This window comes from Centroberyx affinis, unplaced genomic scaffold (assembly GCF_046629955.1).
Source record: "Centroberyx affinis isolate AG114_WGS23_722 - 3 ecotype Tasmania unplaced genomic scaffold, CSIRO-AGI_Caff_v1 ptg002508l_1, whole genome shotgun sequence".
NCBI lineage: Eukaryota > Metazoa > Chordata > Actinopteri > Beryciformes > Berycidae > Centroberyx > Centroberyx affinis.
Window position 1 is genome coordinate 84,748 of NW_027280730.1, and position 15,387 is coordinate 100,134.

General features: G+C 41.3%; 1 protein-coding gene across 1 annotated transcript; it reads right to left on the minus strand.

Annotated features, from left to right (window-relative positions):
• Positions 1-5,317: 5,317 nt before the first annotated feature.
• LOC139656656 (regulating synaptic membrane exocytosis protein 4-like) lies at positions 5,318-14,681 on the minus strand. Its single transcript, XM_071534255.1, has 3 exons — positions 14,513-14,681; positions 12,859-12,998; positions 5,318-5,536 (listed from the first exon to the last, which is right to left on the minus strand). The coding sequence occupies exons 1-3, from the start codon at positions 14,679-14,681 to the stop codon at positions 5,318-5,320; spliced, it is 528 nt and encodes a 175-aa protein (XP_071390356.1).
• Between the last annotated feature and the right edge of the window lie 706 nt (positions 14,682-15,387).

Genomic DNA, 15,387 nt, shown 5'->3' on the forward strand with positions numbered 1-15,387 from the left:
TTTTTTGTTTTTTTTGCTCCACTTGATTGATAAAACCACAAAGTAGCAGGATGTGCATTCAAACATCAATAACGAAACAATAGCATCATTTTTGTAAGTTTAGAAAATAAGTCAGTTAAGAAACAGGTTAGAATGTTTGAATGTTTTACGCTGCAAAACAGTTTTTTGCTCAGTTTGTTCAATTAAGACCACACCAAGGAGTGGGGAGGATACACAAAGAGTCAATCGAAATATCAGAATATCAGAAATTGATCAAGAACATACCCAAAGATAATCATTTCCATAGATGAAACTAAAATTATTTTAAGTAATGGGTTGAAATGGTGACACTGTAAAACTTTTTTTGCTTCATTTTGATTATTTTATGTGACAATTCTTAGTCCTTAGCCCTGACAAAAATGTTTATCAGCGTGTTTAAGGCCTCTACTTACATTACAATTGATAGTAGTAAATAATTAACATCCTTGTGGCAGACACAGTTAAAATAAATAAGGGAAATGCAAAAAGAACATACATTTTTTGGTGCTGAATATGCTCAGTGTAACATCTAAATAGTTCTTTAGCTCATTCATTTACCTTCAAAGTTACAACAACAAACTTTGAATGATACAATCAACTTCAGACTGGTGAACAAAAGGTTTTGATGAGCAAGATTACACAATCAATTTTAATAAACACAGACATTAATTACTCTTAATCCCGCTAGCATCGTTGGCATACATTTTGTCTCTCAAGAAATCCAATAAAAACCCAGGACTTTTCTTGCAAGGGTCGGCCGTTCCCATGTTTACACAAGTTAATTCCAAAGAAAGTCTACAAATGAAGCCATCTTAGAAGTCCCACCAGTTGCTGCATGCAAGCCGTACTACTGCTGCCATGCTGCTCCTCCCAAAGAGGAACTGTTTGGAAAATCTACAACATGTGGGAAGGAATAGGCTGCTGCAGGTTAGATGTACATAGATATATGATGGGAAACTTCTATGATGGGTTACCACTGCAACTTTCAAATTCCTAAATCATTGTTTCAAGACTAAAACTAGATCATTACCATGCAATTTAGTATATTCTCATTGTCCACAGAGTTCCTCTTCTTGGATGCAAAGACAGTACGTCATTTTGGTGGTTTTCCTGAATGAAAATTTCATTAATGCCAAGTGTGTAAACTTTCCTCTTTCGTTGGTCCTCAGTTGATCAATCAGCCCTCAAAAATGTTTTCAAATTTTGGCACAAATGAATATTGACAAAAACACATTCCTAGGGTCATTTTAAGAAGAGTTATTTGATTTTATATATAGTATATTTCATTTATACACCGGTTCTAAAATCACCCCATTGAATCACCCCTTTTTTTAAAAAACAAACACTCCCTTTTCTTCTAACATACTAGACAGTTTTTTTTTATCTTAAGATTCAAATCTATTCTACTCAATATAATTTCAGGTTGTGAAAAATGATCGTGAATGACACAAATCAGAAATTCTCATGTGATCAACAGTGTTACATGGCATTACAGTTTTAGCTCATCTTGAATTTTACCGAGATTCCTCGGAGACTACATGGCAAGCTCCCTGGGACGAGTTACGCCCAGAAGTAATTATAATGACACAGCTTCAATGGAAAACGTTGATGCACTGGAGGGAAAAAATGACACATTTTAACAAGTGATTTCTGGTTCCTGTATTCAGACTTACCAAGCTTATTTCAAGATGTTTTAAATCATATTATCTTTTCTGCACAGGCAGATAAGCTGCTGGTTTCAGGACATTTTTCTTGGGACAAACTTGTGGCAAGAAAAAATCCAATAATAAAATAATAATAATTTTGCTTTGCAACTTGTTTTAGGATCACATTTTTTCAACTAAAAGTCCTGATATACACAGAATGTCATTATAGCAGGATAATTTGATTTCTTGTTATCTTGACAAAGCTTGATAAATCTGAGATAAAAATCACAGGCTAAGCTTGTCATTTTTTCACAGAGTGTACTGAGCAACTCAAACTGTGATGACTGGATGTTTCTGCTTATTGCTTTACTGAATGTAGCTAATTTGTCTGGAAAATAGATACAGTATTAACATCCCTGCAACACTGCTACTGGCAAAACAGAGACCGTTTTTGCAAAGGTTTTCAGAGTAAAATCACTCAAACTTTTGATCAAGTCTTAATAAAATAATGTATTTTGATTTGCGGTGATAGAATTTTGAGTTATATCTGATTTTGTTCAGAAATTTGGCCATGAAGGTAAAAAACAAAACAAAACTGTTCATGGTCCAAAAATGTGACTTTCTTTGTCTCTTGTTACAGATCTAAGTTATTGTCTCTGAAAGCAAAGTCAATCACCTTTTTAAAAAATCAGTTAAACTGCTACATATGTATTTATTCCTCAATTGATGTTGGGTCTCAATCCAACATTTTTCATTTCACTTCTCTCTGTGTAGCTAATAGCTCATGCTAAGTCTTATCAAGTTTTAGGCTAATTAATTAGTAGTTTTATTCAATCATGCGGATGCTACCAGCTAATGCTACAACCTTACGGTAACTACCAAAGATATCCCTTCCCTCCCTCTGAATTTTAACATGAATCAACTAAGTCATAATAGATTAACTTTGGCTCACTTCAAAAAACACTAACAATCATAATATATACACATAAAAAAAGACGTTTAGAATCATAAAGTGCCCAAATTAAAGACGTGTTACTTTCGTTGTTTAATAAACTATAAATTTCTCTACAGTGTGCACATTGTGTTCCCTTTGAATTCATCCTATTTTTGTGTCTTTTTTAAAAATATTGAACCTGACGTCAGTCCACACAGATCCTTTGTTTGGATGATGCAAAGTACATTTCATGCTTCCTTCCTCTCTCCCTCCTTTCCTCCCTCTCTTCCTCGCTCCATACTGAGTCGTAGCGCGGCTAATCACCAGGTGGCTTGGCGGTCTGTGGATTAGGGCTGTAATTTAGAATAAAGGGGACGCTTCTCTGCACAGCCTGAATACTACTGTCAGACACTGTGAGTGGTTGTTTCCGTTCCCTAAACAAAACCTCCCTCGCTCATCCAACAATGGCACAAGCCGCAAAATAAATGAAGAAGAGGAAGGAGAAGACACTTGCTGGTAGAAATTGGCACAGTAGAAACTGTTATTAGACAACTGTCAGCCAAAGCTTTAAAAAAAGAGAGGAGGAATCTTAAAAATCTACTTCTAGAGTATTAGCTAAAGAGCATTCCGAACTAGGATTCTTAAACTGGGATATAAGTTTTCTGCCCTACTCTGTCACCCAGGCTACTATCCTCGGCATTTTGCTTTCTAGAACCTTTATTGTGTTAGCTTGTCGTGTGTCGTTTGAGCTACAGTACAGCTACAATACCACCCACTGCCCTCCATGTGGCACCTGCACTCCCAGACAGAATGTCTGAGAATTTAGAACTAGAACACGGAACAGGATGGAACCGAAAACCATTCTGGAATTGAGGATAGAATACCCTGACATTTTTAGATCATGGCCATGTGCCACCATGGCCCAAGACTCTTCCAGCCAAACCTTACAGGAGGCGATTTCACCGATTAGCTCTCTCGCTGAAGGTGCTACCAAATGAAATCAGCTGGTGTAGTGATTGGTTGCAATGAAAACATGCAGACCACAGAACTCGAATGGATAGAACAGCCATTCCCATTCAAATCAACGTTCCAGGTCGGTTGGAGCGGCAGCAAATTTTATGTGAACCACTGGGCTAGCTTTTGTGTAAACCAGCTTACGGCAAGTCGCTGAGAGAAGAGGTTTTGCAGCAAGAACCAAATAACCTTCTCCATCGCCTTGCTGCCATGGATTGCTAACATGCTAATGTTGATTAAAAGAGCTACAGAGAGAAGTACAGTCTTTGATAAAGCTACGTTAGCCTCGTCGCTAACGTTAGCTTTCAGTTGAGTTTTGACAGTATGCTAAGCACTCGTGCAACAGATACATCTGCACAGTTCCCAAGCAAATGTGACAGACTTTACGGCCTTAATACTGAGACTTCTGTATGCTACTAGCCAAATTACCATGGCCAACAGTGGAAGGACCGTTCTATCCATCCAAGTTCTGTGGTGCAGACTCTTGGGTCATGATGGCACATGGTAGAGAACCATGAATCATTAATCAGTGGATCTCAATCCTGGTCCTTGGGACCCAAAACCCTGCTGGTTTTCATTCTAGCCATCTAATCAAGGCTGATTTACACCTGGGACACCAGGTGGATGCACTTAAATGCAATTAACTGCCTGGCAGGAGAGAAAACCAGCAGTACTCTGGTTCCTGAAAGCCAGGGTTGAGAACCACTGATCTAGATCGTTCCAGAAGGTGACGTGGACTTCCATTTCATGCCTACTCTGCTTACAGACACATAGTACCAAATGGATCTAACCTTGAAGGGCCACAAGTGTGAGACAAAAACAAAAACAGCTCAAGTCAAAGTGTTCAAAACCAAGACGTCTTGGTTTGGTAGAAACAAAGACGTTAAGTTTCATTCTTTCATTTGTAGTCCTCTCTAGTCGTTTCGTGTCCAGATCCATTTCACCTACATCCTGTCGTCCCCTTGTTCTTACAAAAGGGAAGGTTGGTTTCTAAAACAATCTGCGGGCAGTTTCACTTCCTCTCCAGACTCACGGATAGACAGATAACACTCAGGAGCCGTCCTGTCCCTTAATTAGGACACACAAAGACAACAAGCAGTCCTGGGAATGAGAATCGAATGTAGGCTGTGAAGAAGGCGCGCAGCCGAAGCATAGCTGAGCCCGCAGTATATTGTCGTCCCAGCAGGATCTGATCGATGTTGGCAACCGAGCCCTCCTGTCTCATCAGTCCCCTCGCACATCCGCCATCTTTGAAGCCTCCTTGTTAAGTAGGTTTTTGTTCTTCCATCAAAGAGAGCTGAAGAGAACTAGATTTTCCTGTGAGTCTTAGGGGCGGTCGGTTGCAACATCAAGAGAACTATGTTTCCCACAAGTCTCGGGAACAGTTGGTTGCAACTTCAGAAGAACTACATTTCCAATGAGCGGCAGGGTGGCCTAGTGGTTAGTGAGGTCATCCCGCAACCAGAGGGGCGTGGTTCAATCCCCAGTGTGGCCGTACCTGTTGAAGTTCCCTTGAGCAAGATACTTAACACCGATCTGCTCCAGGGGCGCTGCAACCTGGCTGACCCTGCGCCCCAACCAGAGGACTGACGGGGATTTAAAAAAGCTTCTCAGGAATTGGCTGCAACATCAAAAGAATTAATTTTCCCATGAGTCTTAGGAGTGGTCGGTTGCAACATCAAAAGATTTCATTTTCCAACGAGTCTTAGGACCGGTCGCAGCAGGGCCCGATGGTGCTCTCCAGGGACATCTGGGAGGAGTGGCGGATGAGCGGCGCCATCGTCGGGTCCACCATGGAGGAGGTGGGGAAGAGCTTGTACCAGCCAATCACCATTGTGCTGAGGTCCAGCTCCTCCAATAGGATTCGAGCTACACCCATGAAGCATTTGCGGTCCATCCGGCCATAGTTGCCCCAAACAATCACCTGTCGGAGAGAAGAGCAAGACACATCAATCAAGGAGAGCAAACTTTACAATATTAATATTTTAACATTATTTGGGTAGGGTGAGTTAGCACACATAGATGTCATATGCCATTGACAACGCCCTGAAAAAACTCAACTCCCAAATATGATAAATTATAAATAAATATGGAATATGCCAATAGTCAAGTCAAGTCAGGTTTATTTCTACAGCCTTTCATCACAAAGCATGTCTCAAAGGACTCTATAGCGAGCGAGCCTACCAAGATCTAACTAATCAACAATCACAAAACAAAATGATGCAATACAGTATGCAACAAAATAAAAAAACATGGAACCAGTATAAAGCAGAAGACACAAAATAGCATGTGGAAAGGACATAACAAGCCTACCTAACCTTCCTAGCCTGGCCTAGCCTAACCAGCACCACCAACCTTAAATGCAATAGGTGCCAGGACAAAATAATAAATAATATTAGCAATATTAGCCAGGATACCGAGGCATGTGTAAACTTTCTTCTGTTTTTGCTGTCTGCCAGTGGCGATTCTAGGACTTTTTAAATGGGGCCACCACTAACTTGGGGGGTGCAAGGACCATAAGCATAAAAACGAGGTTGAGAGTTAAAAAAAAGAACTATAATACAATATAGTTTAATTGCAGACAATCCAAACTCCACCCCCTCCACCTTGGCTCCACCCCTCTGCCTCTCTTTGGCTGCTCCGGCTCCAAAAAAATGTCAACATGGCGGCGACCCTAAACACAATCTCCAGGCTTCAAAACGGCCCTTCAGGAGACAATGGGTGATGTCACACTCACTATACTTTTTTTTTTACAGTCTATGGTTTATTGGTATATGAGGTATCAGCCAGGAGTCTGTCAGCAGGAAAACTTACTTACTGTTTACCCTGCTGCTGAATGAGGCGGACCGCCAGCATACCTAACAGAATCCCATTTGTTTCAATGGATTTAATGTCTAAATGCTTCAGAGGCCTTGCTGTCCTGCCGACAAAACATTCTGGGGGAAACGGAGGTCCAGAGAGATTAATTATTGAATTGATAAGGCTAAGCGGGTGGGGTTAATTGGCATTAATCCAGATGGTTTGGGAATCTGTTAGAAACTAATGCCTGATCTCGACGGTATCTCTCTCTGTTATCGCAGCACAGAGCAGGCTGACGTGTCAATTAGACTAAATGAAGAGGGATTGTGTGTGTGTGTGTGTGTGTGTGTGTGTGTGTGTGTGTGAGAGAGAGAGAGAGAGAGAGACATATCCATTCATGGGTGTTTATGCATTCAGGTATGTACTTGGGTGTGTGTGTGTGTGTGTGAGGTGTGTGTGTGTGAGAGAGAGAGAGAGAGAGATAGAGCGAGAGAAAGCGAGAGAGAGAGCCATATCCATTCATGGGCGTTTCTACATACTTGGATTCTTGGACGCGCGTGTGTGTGAGAGTGTGTGTGTGTGTGTGTGTGTGTGTGTGTTACTAGGTGTCCTCTGTCTCTGATAACCTCGGGGCTAATCTCAGACGAACCCACATCTTGTCATGAGCTGGACAAAATAATCAATATCCGTCAGTGTGCGTGCGTCTGCCTGTGTTTTCGTCTTGTGTGTTTGTGCATGCCTGCACACCTATTAGTGTGTGAGTGTGTGTGTGTGTGTGTGTGTGTGTGTCTGTGTGTGTGTGTGCAAGTGATTTCCACAGAGACTCGGTGGCCAAATCTCATCCAATCTATTCCCTCCATCTTTAAAGGACGGGAATCTATCTCTCTTTCTGTCTGCCTGCGAATCAGTTGTCCAAATAAGGTCCTGACCTCTACAGCTTAGGACAGAGAGAGAGAGAGAGAGAGAGAGAGAGGGAGAGAGAGAATGAGAGAAACTGGTGGGGGGTCTGCTCTGCTTTGGGAGATGAAAATGCAGCAACCCAGATCCTCCACCATCCAGACACTGAAACACACACACACACACACACACACACACAGACAGACACAGACACTGATGGAAAGGGAGAAAGGGATTTAATGAAAAAAAAGCTTGTTGAATTGAAGTGAATTGAGAGAGAGAGAAAGAGAAACTGACAGAGAAAATCACATCGAGAGAGACAGACAGAGAGAGAGAGAGAGAAGAAGAGAAATGGCTTCTTATGTATGTTTCTGTCTGAGCGACTCCACAGTTTTGACACCAGAAACTCCTACTGGGGGAAATGGACAGAATGATAAAGAGGGATGGGAGAGAGACAGACGGAGAGATAGAGAGAGAGAGAGAGAGAGAGAGAGAGAGAGAGAGAGAAATAAAGGGCAGGGGTGGTAAAATGTAAGACAGAGAGAAAGAGAACAAGGACAAAAACAGTCAATATGTGGTCCCACCCTGTGATTGTAGCGGGGCTAATCAGTATAATTTTGAAAATGTCAGGATGCAGCGGTGAGATGAATCATTTCCCCAGGTTTCATCAAAATCTATATATAGTCCGATGTATAGTACGACAAAGCAAGAAAAGGAGCGGAAAATTGTGTGAAATGAAAGAAAAAGAGAGAGAGAGAGAGACAGCAAAATAGAGAAAACATTATAATTTAAAAACTACTTTATTGACCTCTTCAGCTCACAAATCAATACAGAAACCAGTGCATGAATGAGGATAAGGCAGACATATAGCTTACAACACATTCAACACAAAAAAAATGTGCATTTCTTTGCAGATTACATTGGAAAAGTCAGAGAGAACGAGATAAGAGAGGAAATGAGATAATGGAGGGCGAGAGTGAGAGAACGAGCCAGAGACGAGGAGAGATAAAGCGAAGCGAGAGAGAGAGAGACAGAGAGAGAGAGAGAGAGAGAGAGAGACAGAGAGAGAGAGGAGGAGAAAATGTGAAAGACAGACAGCCGATAATTAGCAGGGAGGAGTGTGACGGCTAATTATGCAGCGGAGCAGCTTCAGGCCGTTCTGCAGGTCTTTGATCTGAGGGAACCTGACCGCTGTTAACAACACACACACACACACAAACACACACACACACACATACAAACACACACACACACACACTGATACATGTGCACCTGAAACTGTTTTTCCCTTAAAGGCATTAAACATAATATAGAACTTTGCACTCCCTTTCACCTAGCTCCCTTTCATCCCCTATAGTTCCATATATAGACCTACTGTAGTTATATTACACACGGAAAAATAAAGGTGCCAACTGGAACTGAAAATGGTTCTTGGTGCCATAGAAGAACCATTTCTGGTTCCACAAAGAACCTTTCAAGAACCACCTGTGCATTCTATATTAATGTCTATATTTTGTTCATATTTTTCCTTTTCCAAATTGCACAAAACCAAATGTGTGATTTGGCTAAGATAAGATAAGATAAGATAAGATAAGATAAGATGAGATAAGATAAGATGTACTTGTACTTTTTCGAAAAACATATGTGAACGTGAAATTTCCCATGTGAAAATATTTTGAAATTTTGTGAAATACAATTTTGCCACATGTAATAGCAGGTGAAAACATGAAAAAAAAAAAGTTCACGTGTAAAAAAAAATAATGCACCTCACCTATCAATTTTAAATTTTCATATCTTACTGTAAACATCATATAGAACTTTGGACTCCCTTTTCCCTAGCTCAAATATAGCTTAATGTCTATATTTGTTCATATTTTTCCTTTTCCAAATTGCACAAAACCAAATGTGTGATTTGGCTAAGATAAGATAAGATAAGATGTACTTGTACTTTTTCGAAAAACATGTTGGTTTTCATATGTGAACATGTGAAATTTCCCATGTGAAAATATTTAGAAATTTTGTGAAATAAAATTGGTGAAAACATGAAAAAAAAAAAGTTCACGTGTAAAAAAAATAATAGCTACACCTCACCTATCAATTTAAATTTTCACATCAAACTGTTACATGTGATGTCACAATACAATGTGAAAAAAATTGTTCACATGTAACAACTTTGTCCAAAAAGCACATGTGCTGTGAATCCACATGTGGGTTTTCTCATGTGACTTGTGCTGTACGGGGGAAACTGGAGGCAGCAGTGGAACCTGCAGAGGAAGACGGCTCAGCGTTTCCCTTCGCTAAATCAGGAAGTGACAAAATGAAAAATCTCGACCTTCTACAACTGTATCCAGGCCACCGCCGCCGCCGCCGCCGCCACCGCCGCTGATTCCAGGGAGTTTCATTATCCAGTGTGAATGAGAGTGATGACACACAGAGGACAGCGGCTCAGACAGCTCATCATTAGGAGGGAGGGAGGTGCTGAGAGGCTCATTACGCAGCTTCAGGCCTTTCTGCTAAACACACAGCGCTTTAAACCTGCTGAACACCCTGGATCTGAGGAAACCTGACCCGCTAACAACACACATGTATGAGAGAGAGGAGAGGAGAGGAGAGGAGAGGAGGGGAGAGGAGATGAAACTTGGGAAATTGAATTACAATAGCAGAGAAAACAGAATGTAAGGAAGAACAGAGCGAATGTGGAAGTATCAAACATAACGCAACGGACAGTTACAACACTAGAGCGTATTAAGTGGAAATATATGAATGAAAAGTATGAAAATCCCTGAATTGCATCATGTGCTGGATGAAAGTGAGCAAAACAACAGCAGTGGAAAATACTGAGAAACAGAGACATGAGAGGAAAATTTGTACTATAAGAAAATAGCAAAAACATGAATATATATACAGAAAGAAAATAGAACTGTAATGAATGAAATGAAAATAAATGGTGGTAGCTTTTGGATTTTGTAGCGTGTAGTTTGTGTGTGTGTGTGTGTGTGTGTGTGAGAGAGAGAGAGAGAGAGAGGTTCCTTATGTTTACACCATTGAGAACAAAGGCAGAACAACAAACAAACAAACAAACAGAATGAAAGAAAGAAAAATGAGACAGAACAAAGAAGAAAAGAATGAACAAAAGGAATAGAAAGAAAGCAAGGAAAAAGGAAAGAAAGAAAGAATGAATGAGTGAATGAATGAATGAACAAGCGGATGAACCCTAACCCTAACCCAACACACACACACACACACACACACACACACACACTTCAAAGAGGAGATGTGTGTAGGTGCGTTGGTGTATTGTCAAGATAGAAGACTGAAGTTGACTGATCCGGTTTTGCTGTTAACCACAATATAGATCAGTGGTTCTCAACGTGGGGTCCGGGGAACCACCAGGGGTCCTTGAGGGGGTTCCAGGGGGTCCCCAGAAAGTTGAATGAATTGTTAAACTTCAGCATAATTTAATTTACAAGAAGTTAACTCAATTAGAGAATGTAGATGAATGATTCGTTTCAGTGTTATCCCTCAATACAGATGGGAATTCTGGACAAAATCATATCTAACAATAAAAATATTCTCAGATTTGAGTCTGAGAGACAACATTTCATAAAATGGGGGTCCGTGGCCCTAATGTGTACTAAATTAGGGGTCCTTGATATGAAAAAGGTTGAGAATCACTGGTATAGATGACACACACACACACACACACACACACACCCCCCCCCCCCGTAATAATCAGAGGATATCAGTATGTTCCAGTGATATTTTTGCACCAGAAGCTCAGCTCAGATTCCCAACAGAAATGTCTGAGCTCTACTTTCCGTCTCTACTTCCCACCGCGGGCTCCGGTGACGAGCGGCTGGCTGTTTCCACTCAGTCAGGACACCGGACCCGCCGACCGATTTCCCACTGACATTTATCAATCCACCTGATCCCGATGCAGCAGCTCCCCCTTTTTGCTATTTTAAGGGTTTAGGCTGGCCTGGCTCACATGGTGTTCAGAGGGAAGCTGCCATATTGTGTCCCTGCTGTCACAGTGCAGCCTGTCTGGTACCCAGCAGACAGGCTGCTGGGAACAAGTCGTCATCATGTGAATGACGCAGGAGCAGAACACGCGGTCTGTAGAGGGTCTGTAGACGGTCTGTAGAGGGTCTGTAGAGGGTCTGTAGAGGGTCTGCAGACGGTCTGTAGACTGTCTGTAGACCACCGCCATTTTTAAAATCCACAGCTGCTGGAAACAAACGCTGGGAGAAAGTTGCCGATTCCACGCAAGTATGCATGAATATTCTTCTTCTTCTTCTTCTTCTTCTTCTTCTTCTTCTTCTTCTTCTTCTTCTTCTTCTTCTTCTTCTTCTTCGTATCATCATTATTGATTATTATTATTACTAGAATTTATAACCTCCTCCTCTCCTTGTCTCCTCTCCTCCTCTCCTCTCCTTTCCTCTCCTGTTCTCCTCCTCTCCTCTCCTTGTCTCCTCTCCTTGTCTCCTCTCCTCCTCTCCTCTCCTTGTCTCCTCTCTCCTCTCCTCCCCTCTCCTCTCCTCTCCTCTCCTCTCCTCTCCTCTCCTCTCCTTGTCTCCTCTCCTTGTCTTCTCTCCTCTCTTCTCCTTGTCTCCTCTCCTCTCCTCCTCTCCTCTCCTTTCCTCTCTTCCTCTCCTCTCCTTGTCTCCTCTCCTCCTCCTCCTCTCGGGACACAAAAACACACAAACCGCTCTCCAATTATAGTAGTGGGATTATTATTATTATTATTATCATTATTATTATCAGTTTTAGTATTTAGGAGTTTTAGTGTCCCATGATGCTCTAAATGCTGTTTCAGAGGCTTTTACGATCTGACAATAAACACTGAATTCCTGTAGATAAAGTGAATTTTTTGGCCTGAAAATGGTCAAATTCTATGCTTTGATCAGTTGGATGAAGGGTTTAGTCCAGAGCTCCTGCATGTAGATCCACATCTCTGCTCATCCTTACAAAAATCCTTAAGCATTATTTTTTTACATTTGGAAAAACACCGTTTATTGGCTATTTTGGTGTTCATTTGCTCTGGTCTCGGTCTTGACTTGAACTTGACTGGATCCGGTTTTGGAATTTACCTGGACTCAACTGAGATGGTTTTAATGAACTTTCAGCACAAAACTACAGTGTTATTACCTCCGCCAAGGAGGTTATGTTTTCGGTGCCGTTTGTTTGTTTGTTTGTCTGTTAGCAGGATGATGGAAAAACTACTGGCCCGATTTTCATGAAACTTTGTGGAAGGGTGTAGCATGGGCCAAGGAAGAACCCATTACATTTTGGAGCGGATCCAGATCCGACTCACGAACAAGCTATAATAATGGCGGGGGTCTGCGCTCTCCGAGTGCCCTTCTAGTCTTGTGTATAAGTCGGTTATAGATCAGTTCTCACCATTGCCAGCAATGTTAAGAAACAAACTTTCTGTCTCGTCCAACTCTGTCTGTGACACTGATTTAGTGTTTCAACATACAGCAGCTTATAACTAAGTGATTTGATTGAGGGTCACATGGGGTCACATGGGGTCACATGGGGTGTTCCTACCTGCACCACCTTCCCCTGCGGGCTCTCGGAGAAGACCAGCACCTGGTTGTAGAGCGGATCCAGAGATTTCCTCACGGACTTGGTCTTCTTCTTGGCCACACACATCCCGTTCTCCAGCAGGTAGACTTTGATGTAGGCCGCTGCAACCACAGCAAGACAGGAAAATACTAATTCAACTCACTCTGTTCACCTGAGAGCGGCCTGGAAAACACTCTGCAGCGCTGCTTTGAAAAGTGCAACACAGGGTCCCACACTCACTGACTTCAAGCACTTTTCAAGGACTCTAAATTGTCAAGTCATGAAATCCTGGCCTGGGTTTTTTCCTCAGGATGGACAGAGTTGATCCAGACCGGCTGAGGAATGCTGATGAATTTTGGAGCTAAATTGTGTTTAAAAAATCAAGCATTTCTAAGTCTGTCCTTTCATTTTCATAAACTTTAAGGCTTTGTTTTTCTCAAATCCACAAACTTTCAAGGATTTTCAAGGCCTGCAGAAACCCTGAACACAAGGTTTACTAGACATTCCACATCATTTCTCCACATGCATTTCACTTAGAGTAGATTAAGTAGAGTAGAAGAAGGTAGAGTATAACAGAGTAGAGTATAACAGAGCATAACAGAGTACAGTATAACAGAGTAGAGTATAACAGAGTAGAGTAGAGTATAACAGAGTATAACAGAGTAGAGTAGAGTATAACAGAGTAGAGTATAACAGAGTAGAGTAGAGTATAACAGAGTATAACAGAGTATAACAGAGTAGAGTATAACAGAGTATAACAGAGTAGAGTACAACAGAGTAGAGTATAACAGAGTAGAGTATAATAGAATAGAGTATAACAGAGTAGAGTATAACAGAGTATAACAGAGTAGAGTATAACAGAGTAGAGTATAACAGAGTAGAGTAGAGTATAACAGAGTATAACAGAGTAGAGCATAACAGAGTAGAGTATAACAGAGTAGAGTAGAGTATAACAGAGTAGAGTAGAGCAACATAAGGATTTTGAGGTCTTTGAGTTCAGATTTTACCTCCTGGAATGAAATGTTGTTGCTAGGCAACACCAGCCCAAATAATATTATGGGTTAGAGCTTTGCCACTGGAGTTCTACTGTATCTACTGACTGGAAGCATCAGATTACTGTCCCACACACACACACATACACACACACACACACAGGCTTTTCATCCTGTATGTTAGATGACAAGATTAAAGATTAGCTGAAATCTGGAGCGAGGTTTCCTTTGTCTTTATATGGCTTTCCTTTCATCTCTCTCTCTCTCTCCCTCCCTCTCTCCCCCTCTCTGTCTCTGTCTCTCTCCCTCTCTCTCTCTCTCTCTCTCTCTCTTTTCCCCCCAGACATTGTTTTTATTGCTGACGCTGTTGTCTTCTTATGCAATTAGGATCAATTGCTGGTCTAACATTACGCAACCAGAGGGGAAACCACAGTCGGAGCAGATAGTTTTCTTGTTGTTACACAATCCAACCTGCTGTAAAATAACTGTCATGATGACATCACGCTTCTCCTGTTCCCTACCACCAGTGAAGGCCACCAACAGATTTGATTGATTCACTGACTGACCGACTTGCTTGCTTTATTGATTTATTGGTTGGTTAGTTGCTTGATTGATTGATCATAGATTGATTGGACCCTGCTGACCTGGAGGTCCCTTGGAGCCTGGTTTCATGGTGAGTCCTCTGGCCTGGACGACCTCCACCTCCAGACCGCCGTTCCTCTCCATCAGTCCGATCTCCACATCACCTGAAGTGACATGTAAACGATCAGGATGGGTGAAGTTATTATAAGCAGTGAGGTACTGGCTGGTCATTGGTTGTCATAGCTTTTATAACTCTCTTATAAACTCCAAACTAAAAACTCAATTTCCCTGGGGCATAAATGGGCCGGTCCGTTAACATTCAAACTGTTTGGAGGATTATATACATGCCGAATTTACCAGAACACCCTACCGATTAGTAATAAACTCTCAAATTATATTTTCAGATGTGTATTTTTTGCTGATAATTAAAGCAAAAACAAGCTGCCAGATTTTTGAAGGGACCTTGGTGTGGTAGGAAGCCTTCAGTCTCAGCCTGCTGCTGTGTTTCTCTGCAGGCTGTTCACTTTGTTTCACTCTCTACCATTCAGGAACCTGCTGATATTTACTAGTCATATTATGATTCAGTAAAGCAGAAATATTACACATTTAACTTTTAATTTATCCATTAATTTGGCTTTATGCAATGGTTACTAACGCTTGTGTGCCGTCTGAAAACTTTTCTTCAAAGTAGCATTCTGTACATACATAACAATAAAAAACAGGAGGAGAAAAATAACTAACTAGCTCCTGGTTGGCACAACAGTTACAACCAATAAAGCATCGCTAGACATAAGGATAGGAATTATTATTATAGCACTAGTACCATAGAAGATGCTTTTTACCAACTGTTATCACTATAGATAGCACTATAGTTTTGAGCTGAAAGTTTGTTAAAACCACATCCATTGAGTCCCAGTCAATTCCAAAACCACATCGA

Coding starts and splice junctions, on each gene's coding strand:
- LOC139656656 (XM_071534255.1), bottom strand. CDS start 14,681: ATGACCAGCCAGTACCTCACTGCTTATAATAACTTCACCCATCCTGAT. Junction 12,999..14,512: donor AGGCTCCAAGGGACCTCCAG/GTCAGCAGGGTC, acceptor CTGTGGTTGCAG/CGGCCTACATCAAAGTCTAC. Junction 5,537..12,858: donor CGCAGGGGAAGGTGGTGCAG/GTAGGAACACCC, acceptor TCTCTCCGACAG/GTGATTGTTTGGGGCAACTA.